Consider the following 24147-nt stretch of genomic DNA (forward strand, 5'->3'; position numbering starts at 1 on the left):
CTGGAGCTCTGACTTAATTACACCCTGCTGAGTAAAGAGGCTGGTTTAGAAATCAGGCACGGAGGGACGTGGTTTGGGGCTTTGCTGGCAGTAAAGGAAGGGGAGACAATCCAACTTTGAAGGAGGAAGAGGGGGAAAAGCTGTGGCTGTCAGTACTTGGGCACACTAACATGGTCAAGAGCTGTAAAAACGCACAAGACTTTCTGAAGAATCACCCAAATGGGCTTTGGGCTGAGTATTTGAAGTCCTCCACTTCCTCCTAATGCATGTGTCTAGAAACCCAACTCCAGCTGAAGCTTCCCGTGTGGCAGTTCAGGTCACTCAGTGCATGAACGGGATGAGGCCTCGCCGTGCCTCAGTCCCCCCAGAGGCACGGTAGGGCTCGAGGCACGCAGCTGAACCATTCCAGGTTTTCCTCAGCCTCGTGGCCACGTGGAACTGAGATGGGGGAACTGAGGCACACAGATGATCCCTCCCACAGGCACAGAAGGATTCATTGTCAAAGCTGAGCTGGTGGTGGTGCTGTCCCTTCTCCCGTCTCCTCCTCTGCATGAATCTGCTCAGTAAGATGACATTCTCTGGTGTAAGGCTGCCAGGGAAGGTCCTGCCTGCACAGCAGTTGGCAATAATCAGACAAACCACCTCCAGCCCGCAGCCAGCGGCTCCCCAGCAGGGATTTCTACAGGGACAGCTTCATCTCCCCCAGCCCCGTGCTGCAGCATCTGGTGGCACCCAGCAGAAGCGGCTCCCATGGCTGCGTCTCGAGCTCGAGCGCCCACACCATGCTGGCAGACCCCGCGCCGCCCTCCTTGCTCTGCCACCAACCCAAGGGACGCCTCCCAGGTTGTCGTGCCGCTTTGTGCCTCCATTTCCCCATCTGCAGAGTCTGTTAGATGTCTGTACTTATTTCTCTGCTGCTGACATCTAGCTGCCTCTGATTCAACCAAAATTGAGACCCTAACCAGACCATTCAGACTTCTAGAGGAGCAAGCTGTGGTTAAAGGTGATCTTTGAAATATCCCACAGGCAAAGGATCCAAAGAGACGTAATCCAATCCAATCCAATCTGCTAAAGCCATCTCCCAGACGCATAGATTTAATGGAGTTTAAAGCCAGGAAGGCCCGCTATAATCTTCTCAAGCTGTGTTTCTGCACGGCGGGGTGGGAGGGAGGGGGGACTGCAAGTCCTCTGGGCTGTGAGGGATGCAGGGAGTTTGCAGGGATGGAAGGTAAGGTAAGGGTGGGAATGGAGATTTGCGGGGTTTGGAAATGCCACTGAGGAGATGGAAGACGCAGACCGACCACACATCACTGTGCTTCCCTCAGACTGCGCTCAGTTCACAGCACAAACCGGGACCAAAGCCACGGCGGCCGGAGCACAGCCACAGGGCAGCTCCTCCAACCCAGGCTCCACGTGAGCAGCAAGGCGACCTTCAGCCTCTCTCTGCTCTAAGAATAAACGGGCTTTCCGTTTTCTTCACCCCGATTTTCCTTCCTTCTCCCTCGTCTCCTGCAGAGCAGCTGCCCACGGCCCCGCGCTGCCCGGCGCTGGCGGTGCACACAGGGCCTGGCTTACGTCGGCTCTGACGAAGCCGAACAAAAATGAGCTCCGGAGGATTTTAATTTTCTGAGCTTTAGACGAAAAGGATTCATTTAAAGCCTTTAAAAGATTTAGCCCACTTTGCAGTTCCTTCCAGAGATCGGTGTTGTGCTCTTTAAATAGGAGACATGTTTTAAAGCTCCTGCCATCATTTATTAAATTAGCCTCAGACTTGTAAATGCAGCTCTGCCTTATTGAATCTTGTAATATTTATTTGCCAAGTTGTGATATTTGAAATTGTGCACGCTACGCAGATTGGGGAAGGAGGGAGGTGACGGGGAAGGCGTGAGGGAACGGGGGAAGGAAACCACTTCCACTGTAAATTGTGTAAATACATTTGCACGTCCCAGGAGGGGTAGAGAAAAGGTATTGTAATTAAAATGACTGCCAGGGTATTTTAAACAAGGGAGAATAAATAGATTTTTCTCTGCATGGCACAGGCTCCTTTAACATGGAAACTTCGTGACAGAAGATGATTAAAAATATCTTATGGCGTGTCTGAAATCTGCAAGCTTTGATGAGAAAAATGTTCTTGGGAATGAAAGGAGATCAAGTGAAGGAGGAACAGTCTCCTACACAATGTTTTATAGGCCCAATTCACGACTGCAGATGTCGTGGAAAATAATTCAAGAAAAGCCTTTTTAAAAATTTTCTGCTACATAACAGAATGGGGGGAAAATACCCCGAGGGCTCCTGAAGGGAGGAGCTGCGCTTCCTCCGCTGCCCGGGGCTGCGTCCCACCCCATCCCACCCCATCCCACCCCATCCCTCCCATGGTGAGCAGGGCCAGGTTAGTGGCACCCACTGCCCACAGCTCCTCCCGGCTCCTTCCAGGGCTGCCCGGACAGGGGATGATATCTGGAGGCAAACAGGCCGGCAGCTTCCCCTGTGCCCAGCCCCTTCATCCCAGGGATGGCTTCAGCCATTCTGCGGGGTCCAAACCTCACCCCAGAACCTGGGGGTTTTGTGCGGGGCTCCGAGCAAGAACAGCTGAGTTTGGAAGGGTTAAAGCAACAGAAGAGGCAGCAGGAAGGGAAGCAGCTGGGAGTGAGCGGGCTGGATGAACCCACAGTGCCAGGGAAGCAGAGCGTTGCCCTCCCCGCTCAGCTGGACAGGCTGGAAGTGCTCCAAACACGTTTTCCTGCATTTTTGTTTCAGTTTTGCAAAATTTCCTCTGAAATAGCTTTCCCTTAAGAAGTAGATCAATTAAGCAGAAAGGAAGAAGAAAAAAGAGATTGAAAAGCACCTTTGTTCAGGGCCCCAGCATCACAAACGCTCGCCGGAGCTGGCAGCATCATCACAGCTTTGGTGCTGGGCAAAACAACCCCGAGGTGAGCAGGGATGTCACCCAGCAAGACGTTCTGTGAAGATCTGGACCCTAAAGTTGTGAGCGCCCGATTCACAAAATGAGTTCTTTCAGATCATTTTGAATAGGCTTTCTCTTCCTTTTTCTTTTTTAATGATTCTAATTTTTCTACCGCTCAGAGACCCAGACACGGTAACCACGGAAACTCACTTCAGGCAGAGGGAGTCGAAAAATACAGGAGCACCACCAACAAACACAGAATCTAATCATCTCCCCTAAGTGTGACATTAAAAGGGCCGTGTGATGATGCATAGCTGAAATAGAGGATTTCATTAGTGTTTGCTTCATAAAACATTCTCCTCCTTATTAGGGTGTGCTCACACTGGGACCTGTGGTGCGAAGTGCTGCAGAAGTCACAGCCCAAACCTGTGTTCAGAAGTGCAATGAGATGAGAGGGGCCCGGGGGGAGGGCAGGGATGTGGCACCGGGGAGAAGCATCCCTGCAAGCCCCTGATGGGATCTCTTCCTGCCCAATACTCAGAACAGGGGGAAGAAGGGGAAATTCAGAGGAAAACATGCCCTAGAGAAACCAAATGCTGTGCAAGAAGAGCTTTATCTCAGTTTCCCCAATTGCTTTATCTAAAAAGCAGCAGACAGAAGTGCTCTGCCAGGAGGCGTAAACCTCTGCAGGTCTCTTCCAGAGGGGCTCAGCACTGCAGTGCCTCCATCCCTGCTGGCCCTGCTGCCATTGCTCCCAAGCTTCCACACCTCAGGATAAGCCAACTCCCTTCCGCTGCTGCCCATATTTTTCTGCAGCAAATGAACCTCTCATCCCTGCCTCCACCTTGTGCTGGGAGACCTTCATGTTCTCACTGTCCTCCAACCTGCAGGATGGCACCTTGGCAGGCCTGTAGGTCTGGCCAAGGGTGAAGCAGGGAGCAGAGACAGGAGAGGCAGAGGGGAAGCAGAGGTAGAGCAGGAATGAGGGAGTGCGTGGGGATGGAGCGGGAGGGCTGGCAGCTCCGCGGTGCCTTGAGGACCAGCCCAAGTTCTGCCCCACTGCCCCCCGAGCATCTCTCTAACCACGACAGCCTTGGCACAGGCTTCAGCCAAGCTCTGTTGCGGGCCAGTGGATCCTGTTCCTTATCCAGTTCTACACATGCTACTCCTGGAAACAGCTCAGCTCCTCACATACATGCTGGGAAGAAAAGAGAAAGCAAAGAGGAGGGGGCAGAGAACAGCAGGGAGGGAAGGTCAGGGAACGCTTTCTGGCAGGATGAGCCCAGGGAGGGTGGCTGCAGTGGGTTGTTGAGAATGGCAGCACCGGGCAGGAGGAGGAAGGAGGTGACTTCATCTCATTCCAAAGAGCTGACAGATAGCAGAGGATAAAAGCTTGGGAATCCCTCGGCTCCACTGAGCAGAGCTCTCAGCTGCCAAGAACAGAGAAGGAGATGGAAGCTGGGGTTTGAATTGCAGGCTCAGCCTCCAGCCCTGGGTCTTTCCCACGCCAGAGAAAAAATCTGAAGAGTGGCACAGCCGACAGGAGCGACGCCGGGAGGGAAACGGCTGCGACGGCCCCACCGCCCCGCTGCTCAGCGGCTGCCAGCGGCCTGCGGGGCTCCGGGACGAGGAAGAGCGAACATCTGCAGCCGCTGAGCCGCGCCATCCATCACACAGGGCTGCGTGGCAGCACGGCGAGCGCTGCTCCTGCAGCTCCGCCTGGCAGCCGGCCGCCCTCCCCTGGACACCGTCCTCCCGTCGGTCCCCAGGACGCCCCCTTCTGCGGGGGGTCCCGCAGTCACCCCTCGCTGCCCGCACTTCCCGCTGCTCCTCAGCACAGCGGAACGTGGCAGTGGTGCGGAGCCGTTTGGCGCTGCGGGGGCTGCGGGGCCGGCGGTCCAAACCTTCGGAGCCCCCGCCGTTCCCAGCCGGTGCCCACGGCGGCTCCCCGCTTCCTCCCGGGCTGGGGACCCTGCCGGGGGGCTCTGACACCTTAGGATTCAAACCCTGAAAGAAATTTCCCTTCTTTCCTCTCTCGCTCCCTTTTTCAGCTGCCCTTGATTCTGCGCACCCCAGGCCGAACCTCCAGCTGCCATTTGGAAAAAAAAACCATAATCAAAGTAATTACCACCTCCACTTCAGACATTACATTATCAAGCTAACCAGCTACCCATTGAAGACAATTAATCTGCACAGAGGCACCAAAAGAAACTGTCAGCAATTAGAAGTGGAAGCACACTTTTGTAGTTAATTGGGAATATTGCACGTCTGTTACATCTTTAATTAGTTGATGGAGTGTGTCCCTTCTCAGACATTTTTCTTTTTTAAATTATACCTGGAATCAACTTTTTTTTCATGATCCTTTTTTTTCCTGCAATGAAGCAAATAAATAAACAGTGTTTGGAACTGGATTCTGGCGTTTCCTTGCACTGCAGCTCAGTGTGCACACAGGACTTTAAAGACCTCCAAGAGATAAGAGGGAAAAGTTCTTGCTTTCAGAGCTTCTCTTTTTTTTTTTATTCTTAATCTGATTTTAAGACCTCTCCTCTGTGTTTTCACACTTCTCCCATAAATCTCATTTTCTCCCTTTCTCTGGGGATCATCAGGTGAAGGAACACTCAGGCCTGGCAGCTGAGCACAGCCAGGCACACACTGCCATACATTCATTTTAACACTTATTTGTGCAAAGGTTCTAAATTTTATCTTTGCATAATGACGCTGCTTTGCATATCTATAGCCGCTTTCATCCGATGATCTCAGTACATTCCACTGACTGTTAATTAATTCTCAAAGCACCCTGGCAAAGTCAATAGGAGGGCTTTATTTGAGTAGCTTTTATCTAATTAGCCCAAGGGAGGGGAAACTGAGGCAGGAGGAAACTGATGAGGCATTACAGCCTCTTGGACAGTGATGGGCCAGCACAAGGCAGGGAAGCCTCGTTAAAGAAAGCTCGTTAAAGAAGGCCCGTCTTTGCAGCCCATGCAGGCAGGTGCCACGGCAGCACGGCAAGCAGCGCAGATCCAGAACGTCTCTGCTGAAAGTGAGCAACAGAGTGGCTGGAGGCAGGGATCAGCAGCAAACGCCCACTGCCAGGAATGGAAACCAGCACGGAGCCCCTCGGCTCCACTCGGCTCCGCTGAGTGCTGCACGGGCGGCACACACCGACCGTCTGCCAGCTGCAGCTCAGCTCCCAGCAAATGGCGCTGCCAAAATAACACTGCTTCACTGCAGGAGGATCCAGCCTGCAGGAATTCAGCGCGCCTGGGGAACTGCTGGGACAAACTGCAACAACAAACCTGCAGAAAACTGAGCTGCAAAGCCAAGAACGCCAAAGCAGCTGCTGTCCTTCCTGCTGCCTTTCAGAAAATCCTTCCTACGTTACTTAACGCCATCGGCCCGTCTGGAGCACCGTTGCAAGAAGTGGGTTCCTTGCCCACAACTGATCTGCTTCGTTTTGTCATTCACTGGTGCGACCAACTTGCAACTCAGGTTTGAAGGGAGAGGAAACATCTCCAACAATTGTTGGTAGAGAAAAATTCACCTTCCGCACTGCCTGAGGACAACTGCATAGTGCAAGGGGCAAGTTTGCGCGGGTGCCTCTGCGTTGCTCTGCATCCAGGACGCATTTCAGCAGCCCGGGAGGAGCCCGAAGGCTGAGTCTGTGTGCGCCTCTTCTCCCATGTCTGGGCAGAAGGCACAGCTCACCAAACACAGCATCTTCTGGGGACGGAAGCGGTTAGATCACAGAAACCACCAGTACCGTGTGGTCATGGCAGCTCTGAGCCGGCAGCAGCGCAAACTATCTGGTTTAATGGTGATATCATTTGTACTGCAGGCTGAAATTCAAGCTGCACTGAAGTCAAAGGGAACGTATCCGCTGGGCTTTGGATCAGCCTGCAAAGCACATGGAGTGCGTGGGTGCTTTCTCTTTTTGCCAGGGACAAACCAAGCAAAACTCAACCTCCTTCTTCCTTCAGCTGAAAGAAAGCATCAACAGAAGACTGAATTTTTGGCCTGAAAGTGAGCCAAATGCTGCTCTGAAAGCCGGCCCATGGGCCTCGCACCAGGATAATGAGAATTGCTGAAGTGCCTTGAGATCATGCCATGTTCTGTCCTTCTGCAGCACAGGGCTGCAGGAGCAGCTGAACTCGGAGCAGGGAGAGTCTCCCACACTGACTACAGCTCTGCACACTGGTCCTCCCTGATGCCCAGGCACCTCGTGCTGTGGCAATGCAGCACCAGGTTTTCTCCGTCACGCTGGCAGAGGCAGGCAGGCTGCTCTGAGATCTGCCCTGGGTACCTGCAGCCAAGCAGCAGGAGAGAGGGAGGAGGGAGAGGGGGTCCACACCTCATGAAAATGGACCTCAAAAAGATCCCCACTGCGTCCTGCGTCCATAACTGGATCCTACACAGCATCACCAATAAACAAACCAACACAAGCCCTTTCCTCCCAACACACTTCTCATGTGAGCAGCAGAGGGTGGATGCTGGAGACGTCCCTGGTCAGTCCATCTCATTTAGTCCTCAGTAACTGCTGCTGCAGGCAAAGATGCAAAGACCCACCTATCAAATCAAAAGCCTTTCTGGAAGTTACAGTCTAATCCACTCAAAGTAAAATTTCTATCTTGTCCTTTCCTTTAGAGTTTAGCGTGTGCCCTAAAGCAGAAGGACTTAATCTCAATTCCAAAACTCACAGATGCTTTTAAATCCACGCTTTGTAGTTCTGGACACTTCAGTAACTTCCTCTAATAAAGGGAAATCTCTTTGCTAGAGAACTGCGCAGAACAGCTTGCCTGAAAGGCTCACATGCTGACCTGCTTTTCTCACAACCTGAAAAGACCCACACAAGCAGAGACCCAACTCGTGCTGACAGTCCCATGGCAGCTGAATTCAGCTGGCACAACTCAGCTGCACAGAGAGGAGGGGCAGCAGCCCGCGGTGCCCGGGAGGTGGGGGAGAAAAAAAGAATTCTTCAGGCTCTGATTCTGATGCTGTTTTTCTCTGCCTGCTGGATCCTCCTTCCAGTCCACCCACAGCAGGCGGCTCGACCCTGCGCTGTGATGTCTTCGGGCAAACAAAACAGCTGGGGAACGCGCGCAGCTGGGCAGGTTTAATGTACCAGCATATTTTGGGGGTTTGCCAGCTGCTGGCTGCATCCTTGTTCTCCTCTCTTTGAAGAAGAGGTTTTCCATGGCACAGAAGTGAGAGCAAGGAGACCAGATGCTCAGGGACAGCCTGAAAGGCTCTGAGGCCAGGTGGCACTTGTTGCTCTGGGCACCTGTGATGCAGGGCAGGGATTTTTGGATGCAGGGGCACAGAATCATGGTCTTCCTGGAGCCTTCTCTTCCCCAGGCTGATCAGCCCCAGCTCAGGATGCTGAGGGGATCCTGAAAAGCATATCCTGAAAGGTTCATGCAGCCCAGGGATGTGAAGGTTGGGTTCAGAGCAGCTACCCCTGTTCACTTCTATCGGTGAGGGAGCTGAGGGTGGTGAAAATAGGAATAAACATAGGGCACATCCCTGCCTCAGAGAGCAGCCTGAGTGCCTAAGGGTCTGCACCAGGATCCCCATAACAATAAATGGGACCAAAAGCCAAAGTGGTGTAGAACAGAGCACTGTTTTTGAAAGAGGATTGTAAGGCCGAAACCCCATGGCTGCAGGGGCTGTGTTCGGTGACTCAGTCCCTTCTGTCCCACATCATCAAACAGCAGCATCTGTTTGTGTCCTGAAGCCTCAGTAAATAATTCCCTTTTCTATACATTAGCACAGCCATGTCCTGCCTTACATGCCAGTTCTGTCACAGCCACAAGGCAGGGTATTCTGTCCTAAGCTGGTGTGACGTTCCCATTGCAGCATCCCTCTGTCAGCGCCTCTGCACTGCACACGCTCTCCTTCACTGCTGCAGAGGACAGGGCTGGCCGGGAGTGCTCCTCACTCTGGCAGAGCTGCACTCTGCCCATGGCAATTTCTGCCTCTGGCCAAAGGCAGAGAGTCAAAAAGGGGCAAAGTGGGGACGTGTGACTCTGATGATGGGCTCTACAAAGAGAGGAGAAGTGGAGACCATGAGAAGATACCAGGTTTGTTGCTCTGGACATGTCCAGGATTGCCTCGCTGCAGCACAGTGATGTGATGTGGACACACCTTCATGGCAGCAGTACTTGCTGTGGGCTGCTGAGCCTGGGAGCGTCTGTGCAGCCAGAAATATCCCAGTGAGAGGATCTCTGCTAGGGCCAGAGAGCCAGAGATGGGCCCACTGCAATTGCAGAGCTCTGCATGAGGAAAGAGCTGTCTTGGTCCCATCTGGAGGGAATTAGCACTGGAGCTGTTTGTCAGCTGCTTCCACGCTGAGGAAGGGCAGAGATTTTACACCGCTGGTCTCATCCAGAAAAAAAAAAGACAGGCGTGGGGATTTACTGCACACAAACCTCAGAGGATTGCAAATACCCCATGGAAAAAAACCTGCCTGCAACTGTTTTTAACTGGCATGCGAGAACAGAGCAGCCTTGCCAAAATTACCTTGGAGCATGGAAAATGGAGCAGATCCCCGCCTGGATTAAACAATGGCATCAGCAAAAGATGAGTTTGAGAAAAGGTGAAAAGGAGGAGCGCAGGGCTGCGGGCGAGGACCACCCAGGAGATGAAAGCTGCTCGCTTGAGCTGCTGCCTGCAGCTCCGGCTGTGCCCACAGCAGTCAGACACCACGCTGAGCCCCACTGATCTGCCTGCAGATGACATCAGCAGCCCTTGGGATCTCAGACTGTGGGATCGCATCCCGTTCCTCCCTTCACTAGAGATGAACTTGCATCAGAGAAATCTGCCTGGACGCCTTCCTGTGAGACCTGGGGATCTGCTTTAGTGGCAGTTGACTGGAGGATCTCCACAGGTCCCTCCAACCTCCGTGGTTCCTGGTTCTGTGGGACGGTCCCTCGAGATGCCTGTAGGGTATTTCCATGGGTTTTTATACATTCTGCCTACCTGTTGCTAAATTGCAGGAGTCATTTTTATTTCCTTGCTGCAAAGTTTTCTGCAAAGCTTTGCTAAAAGTCAAAATTGTGTCTGAAACAGATATTGAGCATGTTTTGTTTCCTGACAACCACACGCAGATTCGATCTGTGCGTGCTTCCTGGCGCGCACGGCGCTGTGACCGCTCACAGTTGAGCTGCGTGGAACCGATCTTTCCTCTTCCATGGGGATTTCAAAAAGTAATAAAAGCTCCAGTGGTGTTAAACAGATCTCAGTGTTTTGTAATGTGTACAACAAAAGGGTTTGCTGTCTAATTAGCTAAAATAAAACACAATGCCACCGAAAAGGACACTCTCTATTGTCCAGGTGGCAACAAAACTATTTCCCCAAATGGAAGGGATTTCAATGGAAAACTGCAGAAAACAACAAGAAAACTCTGTCTTATCAATAGAGTTAAATCTGGCATTTTCTCCTGGAGCACAAATGAGGAACTGCCAAGCAGAGCTCCTGCAGACTGCATCACCCCTTTTCCTCCCAGATAAATGCCCTTCTTTTGGCACAATTGGTTTGCACATGTCTTGTAGAAAAAGAAAGACAATGGCTGACTTTCACACTCTGTTCAGACATACAGTAAATTTTTGATGCTTATTATCCTACATGCAGGGACATAACTTTCCCCTTGATCTTTATTAAAGAGAGAAGGGAAATTCCAATGTAACAGAGGCTTTGTTATGATCTTGAATACTACAGCAGCAACTGGAGAAAACATCTAGCAAGACAAGACAGGGGATGAGTTTTGCAGACAGGGCACAGCAGCTCAGACACGCGTTGGGTCTGTGAAGCTGAGCTGGAGAATCCCCAGCAGCAAACCTTTCATCTGCCCATCAGCATTCCTGCAGCTGGGAATTGCAGAGTCAGAAAAGAAATTAAAAAAAACCAAAAACAAAACAACGGAAAAGGAAAAAGAAAAATCAAAACCCACACTCGTTCCTGCAGAGTAAGACGCGGATCTGCAAGCAGCTCTTTTTGCAGCAGCAGCCGTGTCCCTTGCCCTCACTGCTCACCTGCCCATGGCTCCCAGGGGTCTGATGCACTGCCCTCCCACGTCAAAGCTACCCTGCGGCAGGCTGCACTCATCCAGGCACGACCCTCCCTGTTGGCTCTGCCCAACTCTCACACACGTGGATGGCGCACTGTCCCTGATGCACACCCATGTACCCACGCTCCCGTCGGCTCTGATGGTGCTCTGCCTGCCATCGCTCACACATATGTACACATCTGTGGTTCACGCATTTCTTATACCAGCTACAGCGCTCTCCCCTCGTGTCTGTCAGCAGGGGAACTTTCTGCTCCATGCACTCCCCTGCCTGACCACGCTCTCTGTGCACACATCAGCAGCGGCAGCCGCTCGCGAGAACATTGCAGGCACTCAGCAGCTCCTTCCCTGCAGAGCAGGGACACTGATGGCTGGTGGTGGCACGCAGGTGTGGAGAGGGAGGGAAGGGGGAAGGAAATACGGATTTTGAAGTGAAGTCTGGCCGCAGGGTTAACTGGATGATGAATGATGGCAGGTGCACGCTTAGCTGCATCCCACTAGCAGAGCTGCTTTCCTTCTCTGCCCACCGCAGTGCCAATGTAGCAGCTCCATTGCCACGAATGCTGTTTCAAGGTTACTTAAGCAATAAATTATGTTATACGCTGAACATCCCCATCAGTAACACCCACTCACGACTTGCTCATCCTCCCCACTTATTTTCCTTTTGCAGATACATGGCTAGAAAACTGTTCCAGCTTTCACCTCATTACCAGGAAGGAAGGGCCATTTCCATTCAACGAGCTGCAGAAACAGCTACAGCTCAATACGTGAAGTAGCGGCAGCAGGATCCTCCAGCACATCTCTTTTTGCTCCACCAGAGCTTGAGGCTGTGCTGCCTCGCACCAGCCATGGGTCTGCTCTCAGCAGGGCACTGTGCAAACCATTAGGAAAATCTGTACTGCTCTCGGGCAGAAGGCACAGACCCAAAGGGACGGCGGCAGAGCTGCGGGGCCGAGCAGTCGCAGAGCAATGCCCTGCGGGCTGCTGCGCCCCTCGGTGCCGCGATGCCGCCTGGCTCTGCCAGCAGCGCTGCCTGCTGTGCTCTGCCGCCAGCCCCGTGTGCCGGACGCCCGTACAGGCAGCTGCGTGCAGGACCAAGCGCGACGTCCTCAAACCGTGCCCAGTTATGTACGACTGTTTCTCCTCTGCCAATAGGTGGAGCAGCAAGGGAGCAGCAGCCACGGTCTCGCATTAGCAATTTCCAAAGGACAGTTGTGTGGCCACTGTCCATTACAGCCAAATGAAGATGGATGAAAGTGAATTTGGATGCTCCGTATGCCTTCAGTTCATTTACTGCAGGGAGGCAAATATTACAGGAAATATCACAAGAGAAAATTTGCAAGGGACAAACAGTTGCAATTTCTAAAATTAATGGTCAGCTCCAGATGAAAACAGTTCACCTGGGATTTGAATCCTGATACTCCTACCTCTCTGCTGCATTGCTGCCGTGGGTCTCAGAGCACTTATCAGCCATAATCTCTAGCAGCCCTAGAAGGGAGATGAGCAGCAGCATCCCCAGACTGCAAGGGAGCCCACCAAGAAATAAAGCCACCATGAAACAGTAAACCTAAGGATACCATTACGAGCTGTGTCAGTGGAACAAAGTACCAACAGGTCCCACCAGCTTCACCAGGTACGAGGGGAGGTGAGCAGAACGTGGAGCTGTGAAGGAATTAACCCCCAGCGTTTCAAATAAAGCTGCAGAAGGAAGGAGGCAAAAGAACGTCAGTGGCACACCTGGAAATTTGACCCCAGTTTCAAGGTCATGCAGCAAAGCAGCAAGAACAGGACCCGTGTGTCCTGAACATGATCCCTCTATCCTAATCAGCGTGGCCTCACACAAGCACTTGAGCAATTGCCTTATTGCACACAGTGACTTATAGATGCTATTGTAAGCAAATCCAGTCAATATATTTATTTTCCTTTGATATACAGCTACAATAGGAAGCCATGCATGACATTTATTAAACCTGGCTAATTTTCTATCAGTTCTGCAAAATATTGACTGTATGCATTCGCTTGTCTGGCTCAGCCTCAATCTGGAAGGAGAATCATTTAAAACCAACAAAAGCACATCCAATACTTCCAAAACAAAACTAATCTGAGGCTGCAAAGTGTCGTTCTCATGGGCAGAGCCCTTTGATCGGCTGAGCCAAAGACAACTGTGTTATTCAGGAGCCATTTGCAAGCTGGCAAATTAAACCAGGTTTCCATATTTTTTTCTAGAAGGCAGGCAGGGGAAAGAAGCAACAGCTTTACAGTAGCAGTAAAATATCCAAATGACTTCTTTCCCTGATAGGGCCGCATTCTGCATGTTGTAGGCCAGGAAGGATCTGCCATTCTCCATCTCCCAAAACCCAAAGTAGGGGCTGAATCCCTTTGTTGTACCATTATTCTGATGTCCCCCTGTTGAGTCAGGAGCACACCATGATTCTAAGAGGCGCAGGACAGGAGCCCTGCGGACAAGAGGAACCCCAGGGATGCTTTCACAGGGGGCAAGCTTCACGGGATTGTGAGCTCCTGAGTACCTTGGACAGACAGCATGTTAGAAACAAGGCGCTTTTGCAGGTGTCTGGCTCTGGAGAGCACAACTGAAAAACCCATCCAGCAGGAACCTCTCTAGCCTAACACCTGACTCACCGCCTGAGAGCATTTGCATAGTAAAACCAAGGGCAGGGATTTTTTAATCTTTAAATCTTTGTGTTTAACTGATATTCTGCATAAGCCAACTGTTATTGTGCCCGTATTGTGCTGGAAACCAGCAATAAAAGTAAAGATGCTATCTAAAGCAATATGGCAACATGCTTTACCACATCAATCTCAGGATGCCTGCACTTGGATTAACATGTCAGGCCAGCATTCAGCGACTTCCTTTGGTTTAAACTTAACCTGCTGCTTCTCCAGTGCCGTAGGCTGCTGGAGACCAGCTGCGAAGCATCATTGTACAAGATGGAACATATGCACAAGTAAACAAATTAAGGCTATCTCCAAAACAACAGGCCCCTGGCTTCCTGGAAGAGCTGCAAAGAGAAACTTAATCAACAGCAGCGGGTGAAATGGTAAAGGGGAGGAGATGGACCTCTGCTAATGAAGGCGATGCTTTCAGATTGCAAATGCTGGCTCGCAGCACGCGAGGAGGGAACACAGGGTCAGCAACGGAGACAGGAGGAGCACACAGTGCCTGCAACCACACCAGCTCCTAGGAAGCCCTGCTCCTCCCAGCATAAAGGTGTCACTGTAAGCACAAGCAGAAAGAGAAGCAGGGGGCTGAGTGGGGCACAGCTCAGCTTTGCCCCTGCCTGTTGCAGCGGGTGAGAGCTCAGCCATCGTGGCCGCATTAGGGCTGCAACCGTGGCCTCTCCTGGGGCTCATTAATGGTCTGAAGCTGCAGCAGCTAAATCAGTTGAATACCAAGACAGTTAAATCTCTGCACACCTCTGTGCAGATGCTTTGGCGTCAGTTTAAGCCTGCCTGCCTCTTGCTTCACCTTGGATCTTTGAATGAGAGAGTGACGACGTGGGAAACTACAATAGCAGAAGCCTTCCCCTTTGCTTCCCAGCTGCAGGCAGATCCCCCTCCAGCCTCACCTTGGCAACATCTCTGCAGAGCTGGGTAGTTTTCCCTCCTAAAAACCTCTGCCTTGACCCTATGGGCCCATCTGGAGTGCAGTTGCTCACAGTGTGTCCTGCTGGGAGCTTACGACCAGCAAAATTAACTTGCTGTGAAGTTTGATAATTTAGCATTGAAGAGAATCTTAAAAAAAGGAAAAAAATAACACCTTCATAAACACACCTGGCTGTTTGCTCCTCTCTAAGCTTGCTAAATCTTGTTTTCCTCTCACCCTGAAGAGCAAAGCAGTCAGCATATGTTCTCTTAGCAAACCTAGAAACTCTCTGAGATACCACAGAGCCTCTCAGGCTGCAGTTCCTCCTCACCTCCAGCCACAAACAGGGAGCTGAAGCCTAACACAAATCCCCTGGTGTGGTAACAGGCAATCAGGGTATGTGAAATCACGTGCTATCACTGGGTCAGAGCTACTTTACTGCAAGAGGATGCAACAGCTGCTCACAGATCCAAAACCAAAGTGAGGACAATGTGATTTGTGAGGTGTCACAGTTTTCACAGCTTGGTGCAGGTCCCAAGCACCCTGCAAGCAGCCCAGCTAGGGAAGAGCACCCATCATATGCAGTCCTATGCAAGCCTGAGAAGAAATGAGGAGCTGCTCAAATTTAAAATGAGTGAAAATACCTTGCACCCAGTCAAAGGCTGAGAGGTATAAGCTGCTTCACAATGGTGTGCGCACTTGCTCATAATCTCAGGCTGAATGGACAGGGGAGAAGTTTCCTTTGACAGGTGCATGCCAATAGGCAGAACTGTCATGGCTTGTCATCACACCTCCAGGTCAAACAGATGTTTCCTTCCACATGCAGATGTGCCAGTGGAAGAGATCACTGCCCCAAGATGCCTCGCTCCCTCCCTGCCAGATGTTCTTAAGCATACAGTCCTGACAGCTACCAGAGAAAAGTATTTAATGTAACTGGCTGATTTAAGTCAACTGTCTCCTTCATCCCAAGCAGTTAGAGCCTGTTTTATGCCCTAGACTACAAAGGTTTGTATTGCTTGTATATTACATTTTTAAAGTCACCTTAATGTAACAGTAGAGGATCTGCTATTCATCTTAGGCAAAGCAGAGGGAAAGCTAGAGTTGCACTGAGATTGGAAGAAATAAGGAACATGTAATAACCTAGATCTTATTACTGCACAGCTGAAATTCCCTAGAAGCACATGAGAAGAATTCAGGGTCTTCATGGCCATAAAACTGGTGGGAGTTCATGGCTTTTTCCACTCACAATCTCCCTCTCTATCTGGAAGGGCCCACACTGGGAACTGAAACGCGAAGCCCACATGAAGGATCAGCTCCTCCATTTGAAATAAAGGCAGCACAGGTCTAATCCTCCTGTTCCCCCACTAACAAGGAAAGCTACAGTTCTCTATTTCTGAGCAACTTATCTCTGTCAACACACCAGGCTCAGCAAACATTGAATCAAAAGTGACAGAAGAGCCCCTTCAGCTGAGCACCCGTGTTGCTCCCAGAGGATTCGCAATTCCCCGTGTCAGCAGAGCACACTGACACCAGCACTGGCAGTGCCAAGAGGGATGTGGGGAAATTCTTCCTTGCTGATTGCTTCTAGGAGGGAAAATCAGTGCAGATCCCTCCCCAAGTACTGCTGCCAAGCACGGCCCTGCTCCTCCCCTCTCTTAGCACCCTCGTTCTTTGTACCTCAGCTCTGTTTCCTCCTTTCCAACCTTCTCATTTCAAATCCCATCTCTTTTCTGAAGCAGTTAGTTCTCTGCTGCAGTAAGAGATCTCTTTAGGCCATTCTCATCTCAGCAGGAGAGGAAATCCCAGCCCATTTTGTGATACAAAAAGCTGTGATACCTACAGCATTTCTGCTGGCTCTTGGAGACTGAATGAGCTGTTTTACTGCTTTTACAACTGATGTCGGTTTTCCAATTCCTCTTCCATAACAAAGCAGCAAGGATGAGCAAAGCAACTTGAGCAGCACTGACCCACACAGATCTTGCAAAAGGAGCTCTGTGTAATTCAGCTGCTAAATCCTGACGTGGGGATGTGCTGGCTGTAGGCTGGCACACAGCTGTAGAGGTGGTGAAGGCCTCCACGTGCAGCACAATACCACAGCTACAAAGAAAAGAGCTGTACTTGGAGAGAGTTACCTTTACAAGATGGATCTGGCTTGTGGCTGTGGCACGCTGTGATCCAGGGCTGATTCTGGCTCCTGCTGCACAATTCTGCCTCACTCCCCAAATCCAGCCATTTTCAAATCTGGGCTCTTGCTCAGGTCTCATCGCTCATCAGCGGTGGATTGCAGGAGCTAAACTTCTTTTTGTAAGACAGCGATTCCATTTTCCTCTGGTCTTAAGCAGCTCCAATCCATCTTACCGCATTACAGAGCCCGCGCCGATTGTTCTGCTGTAGTGAGTAATAACAACTCGCACTTTGCAGATTACCCCGGGGAGCTCCGGCTCCATGGGGCGGGCGCACAGCTGCCTGCAGCACCCAGAGCACAGAGAGACGGGGTGACAGGAATGGCTGCACAGAAATGCCGGCTGGGAAGACGTGGAGGGGCAAAAAAAAACGTGGCGGGTGGACGCGAGGAGTTCAAGGTTCTGTGGGCACTGCGGGTCCCATCGTGGCATGGGGAAAAGGTTTTGAGGGGGTGAGTGAAGAAAACTGGGACAGAAGAGAAAAGAGATTAGGAGCAGCTGGAAGAGTGCGCATCCTCAGCAGTATCGTGTGGCTTTGCAAGGAGAGCAGCATGGAGAGAGCCGCTGTGAGCGGCTGCGTCAGTGCAGCACTGCAATGAGAGAGCCGTGAGGGGACGGCGGGGCGGGAGGAGAACCTTCCAGAACTCAGAACTGCTCTGCGCCGCCACTGAGCGCCTCCCACATGCAGCACCCATTCCTGCCCCCTCTCTGTGTGGCTGCTGTGTTCCTGTGCCTCCAGCAGGCCAGGGGCAGCCGTGCCAACAGCTCCGGACCAGAAGGACCGGCTCCCACCACATGTCCTGGGCCGTCCCTGGCCGAGGCCAACATGGCGGGCAGCCCCACTGCCGGCTGGGCCTGGGCGGCTTCCTCAGCGCACAGCCCTCATGGCTGCAGGGCTGAGGCCTCTCGTCGCGCCGGGCAATGCGGGCACATGGCCGGCACAGACTCACAGGGCTGCAGGGACGTGGCACGAGGTGATGAGAAGGGTGAGGGGTGGCCTGAGGTGCCCTTCGCTGTGGAGGCAGGTGCCGGGCCTCAGAGGCAGGCTGGGCAGCCCAAGCAAAGGACCGCTGTGCTGCAGGGCAGCCCCGACTGCCATACCTGCAGGCGCTGCTCTCTAGACCTCCTGTACCACAGCCTGATCCTGCCCGCCTTCAAGGCCACCGGCTTCCTGGTCGCCATCTTAGCGGGCACCCAGCTGCTCGCAGGATGTGTGGGGCAGTACTGGAGCTGGGTGCGGAGCAAAGAGCAGAGCAAGGAAGGGCAGCTGGTGCCTCCCCCCGGCAGGGTCCAGGGGGCCGCCGAGCTCCCCCCATGTGCCATCTGCCTGCAGGCCTACGAGCCCCACGAGGCACTGAAGCTGCTCTCCTGCTCCCATGCGTACCACAGCAAGTGCATTGACCTGTGGCACTGCACCCAGCCCAGGAGTAAGACCTGCCCGCTCTGCCGGCGCAGAGTGACTGCTGTGGCGCTGATCCCCCTCCACTCACACAACACGGAGCAGAATTAGCCCAAGAAGGCTTGCCCGGCCTCCCCCCTGGAACACCGAGCCCCCCATGCACGCTCCTACCAGATCCGTTTCCCACCCTCCCCATAGCTCAGGCTCCAGCCAGTGCCTCTCAGGAAACATGAGCACAGCGCCGGATTAAAAAAATTTGGAAATGGAGGAATAAAGGAATAGAGACTGAGAGGACAAGTGAAATATTGAGTACATATCCTTGGCTCTGCCCATTCTGGATCTAGAAGATTTGTGAGGTCGGTCCACAGCCGCAGAACAGCCGCAGCAGCACGTGCCAGAGCCCCGGACTGCTCCACTTGAGGTTCCTTTTTCCCCTCTGCTTCTCAAGCTCTCCATCCAAAGCTTGCAGACAGATTTATTCCAACATAGGGTCAATTACTGCAGTTATCAGGTAACTTTAAGCAAAAAGTTTAGGTTGATGGAATAAGCATTCTTCTCTACATTCCCCCTCTTTTTTTTTCTCTTTTTCTTTTTTTTTTTTCTTCTGGTTTGCATATAGTTCAAAAAGAACAAAAAGCTGCTAAATGGAGAGGATGTTTTTGCTTTATGTCCAAGATTTTCAGGGCATTTTGCCAAACGTAGGGAAGGTAAGACATTACTGCCAGCACCAGTATCTAATAGAGATGTCTCCCTCCATTGCAAAGCAAACAGCTGGAACTGGAATCTATTTCCAGACATGGGTACAAGTTGCAATGGCCTAGATTTGCTCAGCTGCCTTTTTTAATTGTGTGCATTAGCCGATTATGGGTATTCTTGTAGCAGGTCCACAAATCACTGCTTTATAATCTTCTGTTCGCATTAGGGCCCAGATTATCATGCTTGTACTAGGTAATAACACAGGAGAGATTGCCCAGACCCCTGGGAAATCCAGAAGAGACACCTGGTGGAGCATGGGTTCGCACGGTGGCCAACACGTGCAGGGAGCGCTGCACACCGGTGAGGCCTGCAGAGCTGCGCACACCTGCTCTCCATTCCTCTCCCATCTCATTCCCCACAGAGCAAGGCACAAAACCTCTGCACACACACTGCTCCGTTTCTCATCTACCTAACAACAGTTCGGGTGGTTTCTCTGGCAGCTTCAGCTACCTATTCTGTAAAGACGTGGGTCATTCTTTCCTTTGATCCTAGATGAAAGGAGGTGGTTACATGCACCAGTTTCTAAATCAGCTCCTAGCAAAAAAAAAAAAAAAAAAAAAAAGAAAATCCTTTGCAACGGGACGCAGGTCTGCCTTCGAGCACTCACTGCAGAGCTGGGACTTGCTCAGTCAGCACGAGGGAGGGAGCGCGTCCCACATTTCCTCCTGACAGGAGCAACTGGGAGCACTGGTAGCACAGAGGTTTTCACTGGAAGGTCACTAGATGGCCCCAGATCTTCCCTCACAGCAAATCGCTGGTATTTTGCTTCGGGAGCCTGGTCCTCTCTAATCCTTCAGCGTGACCCCAAAGAAGCAGCATGCCCTGATAAGAAGGGCACTGAGCTCGAACCAGAGATACTTGCCAAGATATCTTGAGCAAAGCTTTAAACCCCACCACAGCCTTTTCTGCTCCCGGCCTTTGGCTGGTCAGGGCAGGGAGAGTCTGCTGCTGTTTGTTGGTATAATGCCACTGCCTGCGGACCTCAGACGCCACCTAATACAGATAAAGGACAAGAAGTCTGATTATGTGCAAATTCACATCGTAACACTGCCAGGCTGCTCTTTTCGTGCTGAAAAAACCTCAGAGGATAAAAAGCATTTAGACTTATTCCCCAAGTTAAACCAATGCCAGTCCAGGTGCCTGTTCTACATGTTTTGTTAGGAGTTGTAATTATGTCTGTCCACATCAGTTGTCCTCTTTGGCATCTCTGCTACAGCACGAGATATTTGGGCAGGAACAGGGGTGGATCCTGTCGGCAGTTATGTGGGCTCTAAATCAACACCAAAGTCCTCTGGAGTCAGAAGGCTTTTTTTTCTGGGCAAGGAGCCGTGTTTGTTATCCCTGCTCCTGCACAAAGTGAAAGCCCCAAAGAAGGAATCTAACGGGACTTTGGGTGTGGTGGGGTGAACGATGAGTTAATAGAGGTAAATGAGCTTTTCCTTTCTTCTAGCTTGGATCTTTGTTCAATTGGTAAAATGGGACCCTGTTCCCGTAATTGCTCTGCTCTTGCACACAACTGCTGTCTCCCATGTGTGGCTTGTTGACATTTAAATAAATTGCAATTATTCCGACAAAGTAGATTGCTGGAACTCCAGAGAAAATGGGTCAAGAATATGTCCAGGAGCATCTGCAATGTCTTTAACAGATGAATATAATAGGGGTAGCACAGGATATGGAGAGTTCAGTGCTGGCTGTAACAAATGCGATCGGAAAGGCCTTCGGGACAGCCTGGCACAGCCCCACGCAGGGGTGGGAAGCGCAGCTCAGCCAGCAAAAGCCACAGCCTTCAGGGCCCTGACAAGGGAGGCAGGCAGCATCAGTGTGAATGGGCAGCACGGAGGGAACCAGGGAGGACAAGGCATCCCCACCTCAGCCCCTTCACTGAAGGCCACCTTGACAGCAGCTCTTCTACGGCCCTCCTCTCCTTCCTTCTGCAAAATGGGACGTTGCTTCTTATCTGGCTCTGTGGGTGGAATATGGGCATCCTGCTCCCCAGCAGGGTGGATCTGGCAGGAGGATCTGTCCTTTTACACACATGTCCCTTTGGGGTGCTGCTTTGAGTTACTGAGAAACCAACACTTGTTTTCCAGGGGTCTGCTGAGGGACACAGCTCACGCCTTGCTGGCTGTAGAGATGCAGCACCTAGAGATGGTGGTGCAGCCTCCAGAGGATCACAGCACGCAGCCAGAGCTGGAGAAAATACAGCGTATCATCTGCACAGCATGCAAAGGCGACCCTTCCCTGGTCCCACAAGTGTCGGAGCACCAGCACGTGCCTCCTGTTCTGGTCCAGCAAAAGCCAAAAATGGACCCACAAAAGATTTCCTAGCGTTCCTCCATTTTCTTCTTCATCTCACTGTGCTGGGAAGCACTTGGCTTCACCCTCCTCCCCTCCTCCCCAAACCTTTGTTTTGTTTTTAAATGCAACAAAATGTCTTCCTGTGAATGTAAAACTCTTTGGATGAGGGGAAAATAAAATCGATTTAAAATCACAGCTGCTGGGAGTCTCTGGCACACACACACACTGTCTGCTGACATTTTCTGTAGCTCTTTTCCCAGTGAAATCTGTCTCAAGCAGAGCCCAAGGGGGCAAGTAACAAATCAGTTGCCTAGTAGTGGAGTGATTTTTTAACTACAGGTCCAGCACAACTGCACCGGGAACCACAGGGCTACTCCCAAGTGGATCGTTAAACAAAAAGGGTTGTTTGTTAAAAGGTAGAGGTTTTTAGGGACCTGTGATTCAGAACTGACCTGGGTTCACTGCATATTCAGACCTAGTTTTCTTCGACAACCAGGAGAGCTATTGCTTGGTGCTCTTCTGGGTACTGTGCAGTTGCTGTTGAAGGTGGGAATTGCCTGAAAGATGAGAGCTTTGCAGGAGGAACAACACTCGTTCCTCATGCTTTCCATTCCTTTTTCTGCTTTTTCACCATAAGCAGAATTCTAAATGTGTTTATGGCTAGAAGCTCCATCCGTTTCATTCCAGCCCAGACCAATCTGGGTGGTTTCCCAGGAACTGCTTTGGCCACCAGCACGGCGCCCTCCTTTCTGTCTGCAGTGGGCACGTTGCACGTGGGAAGTCCCATTCGTCAACAAAAAGAGAAACCAGCACCATATCAGTACCCAGAGGGAGATGAAGAAGCCACGTGATTGAAGAAGACGAAAAAAAGAAGGGGAACATTGGTTTCAGGGGGTGACAGTAATGTTACGTGACCCTGCCATAGCAAACAGTCACCAGGTGATGTCACAGACCTGCAGGGATGATGGAAAGTGTTGCTTAGCAGCTGCAGACAACAGAACAGGGGCAAGTTGTGTCCTGGGAACCTCCAAACCTAAGGAAAACCAACAGAAACCTCCAGGACAGAAACTGATCTCCGTCCTACTGTGGCTCTGAGTCACGGCACAGTGGTAACACCCAGGTGGGATAATTCCTCGGTGGCTGTCCCTTGCATTTCTTCTTTGGCACCAGCCTGGAAATCTGCGTTCAGAGCTGCTCGGCTACATTCAGCATGAGTCTTTGTCTCCAACTTCTTTGCCTTGTGGTCGCCACCTTCATCTATGAGGTTGCCATTACAGAAGCCTTTGGGCTCGTGGCTTACAACGACAGCTCCGAATGCGTCGTGTATAAAGCCCTGCCCGCGTGCTTTGGGCCGCAGCTGCCAGCAGAAGGGCTGGAGGGACATTTGATAAGGGCAGTACCAGCCAACGCCTGCCATACGACGCTGAATCCACCAGCACCAAGGAAGGTCTCTGAGGCATACATTGTGCTCATCCAGGGGTGTGACTGCCCTTATGCTGAGAAGGTCCTTCGTGCCCAGCAGGCCGGGTACCAGGCTGCAGTTGTGTACAACGTGGATTCAGAGGAGCTGATGTCCATGATGTCTGATGACAGAGAAATCCAGCAGCAGATTGAAATACCTTCACTCTTCACTGGAGAGTCTGTCTCCCTTCACTTACAAAAGATTTCACAATGTGAGAAAGGGCCGTACGTCAGACTTATACCACCCAAATACAATCTATGTCTCCACCAAAGCGGTGAGAAAATGCTGCAGAGCGCTCACATCTTGTCGAAGCTCAGAGACCTGCTCTACATCATTGTCGCCACGATCTCAGCTATGGTTGGCATAAGTTGGTGGAGGAATGCTCACAAGATCAGGCTGTACACATACAGGCAGGGTGACCAATACGAGATCTGCGTGATCTGCATGTCTGAGTTCAAGGAGGGCGATCTCCTGAAGATCCTGCCCTGTTCCCACACCTACCACCACCTCTGCATTGACACCTGGTTTGACACCCAGAGCAGGAAGAAGACCTGTCCCTTCTGCAAGCAGCAGGTGAACCTCTGCAGGCAAGCAGAGCTCCTGCAGCATCAGAGGAGTGAGAATGGGGCTGAAGAAATTGAGGAGGAGCAGGGTCATGATGATGACACATTCAGAGATGATTATGAAGATGAGTGTGTAGAAGAGGAGGGAGATAATGAAAGCATAAATGGAATGAGAAGGCTTTGATTCACTGTATGACATCACCACCTGAGCTGTGAGTGGGATAAATTATCATTAAACCAAGCAAAGCTTTTCTTGTGCTTTCCCTAAGCTCTTGCTCCAGGCTTTTATTGGGAAGCAATTAACACTGCAGTTTTGATTCCCCTCCTCTGGTCCCGACAACAAAAAAGGTATGAATTCACAGCTGGAAATATCAGAACCTCCTTAAGCCAGGGCAGCAGGGAAGAAGCTGGGATGTAAGTACCTTTGGTATGGGGGCTTGTTAACATCTTCTAGGAAATTTCTAGAAAATTTCTAGAAAATATCTGTGCATGGATACACAACCACACACCGAATCCTGCTTTTTGGTGCTGCCCAAACACCCTGGGTGAGATCTGTCCCTTGTGTTTTGCAGCCAGCAGGAACCATTTCCCAGCCTGACAAACCACAGTACAGAGAGGAAATGATAATGCGGGATGCTAAAATGTAAAGGTGAAGTGGCTTCCCGTCCCAAAGCCCAGCACCTCCCATCACCCAGCACACACACACACACACACTGGGTGGCTCAGTACAGCCCTGCAAAGGGGAGCACAGCCTTGAGCTGCAACAGCAGAGAAACCACATGGGAAATACTGAGGGCACTTGGAGCTCCATCTCCTCAGACGGGGTGATGCCAATGGAGGCTGAGGTGTCCACACAGGATGTGCTCTGTGGAGCTGGAGAGGTGGAAAAAGGATGAAATGCTTCTGAGTGCAATTGGC

At 51.4% G+C, this 24147-nt stretch overlaps 1 protein-coding gene across 1 annotated transcript; it reads left to right on the forward strand.

The window, feature by feature from the left end:
- Nucleotides 1-22414: 22414 nt before the first annotated feature.
- On the forward strand, nucleotides 22415-23413 carry LOC128088853 (E3 ubiquitin-protein ligase RNF13-like). The gene has a single exon (XM_052699718.1). It carries the CDS (start codon nucleotides 22415-22417, stop codon nucleotides 23411-23413), a length of 999 nt encoding a protein of 332 aa, XP_052555678.1.
- The last annotated feature ends 734 nt before the right edge of the window (nucleotides 23414-24147 follow it).

The sequence above is a fragment of the Tympanuchus pallidicinctus genome, unplaced genomic scaffold (genome assembly GCF_026119805.1).
Source record: "Tympanuchus pallidicinctus isolate F22 unplaced genomic scaffold, pur_lepc_1.0 scaffold38, whole genome shotgun sequence".
NCBI lineage: Eukaryota > Metazoa > Chordata > Aves > Galliformes > Phasianidae > Tympanuchus > Tympanuchus pallidicinctus.

What these genes read in the sequence shown, in the direction of transcription:
- LOC128088853 (XM_052699718.1), top strand. Translation starts at nt 22,415, where the DNA reads ATGAGTCTTTGTCTCCAACTTCTTTGCCTTGTGGTCGCCACCTTCATC.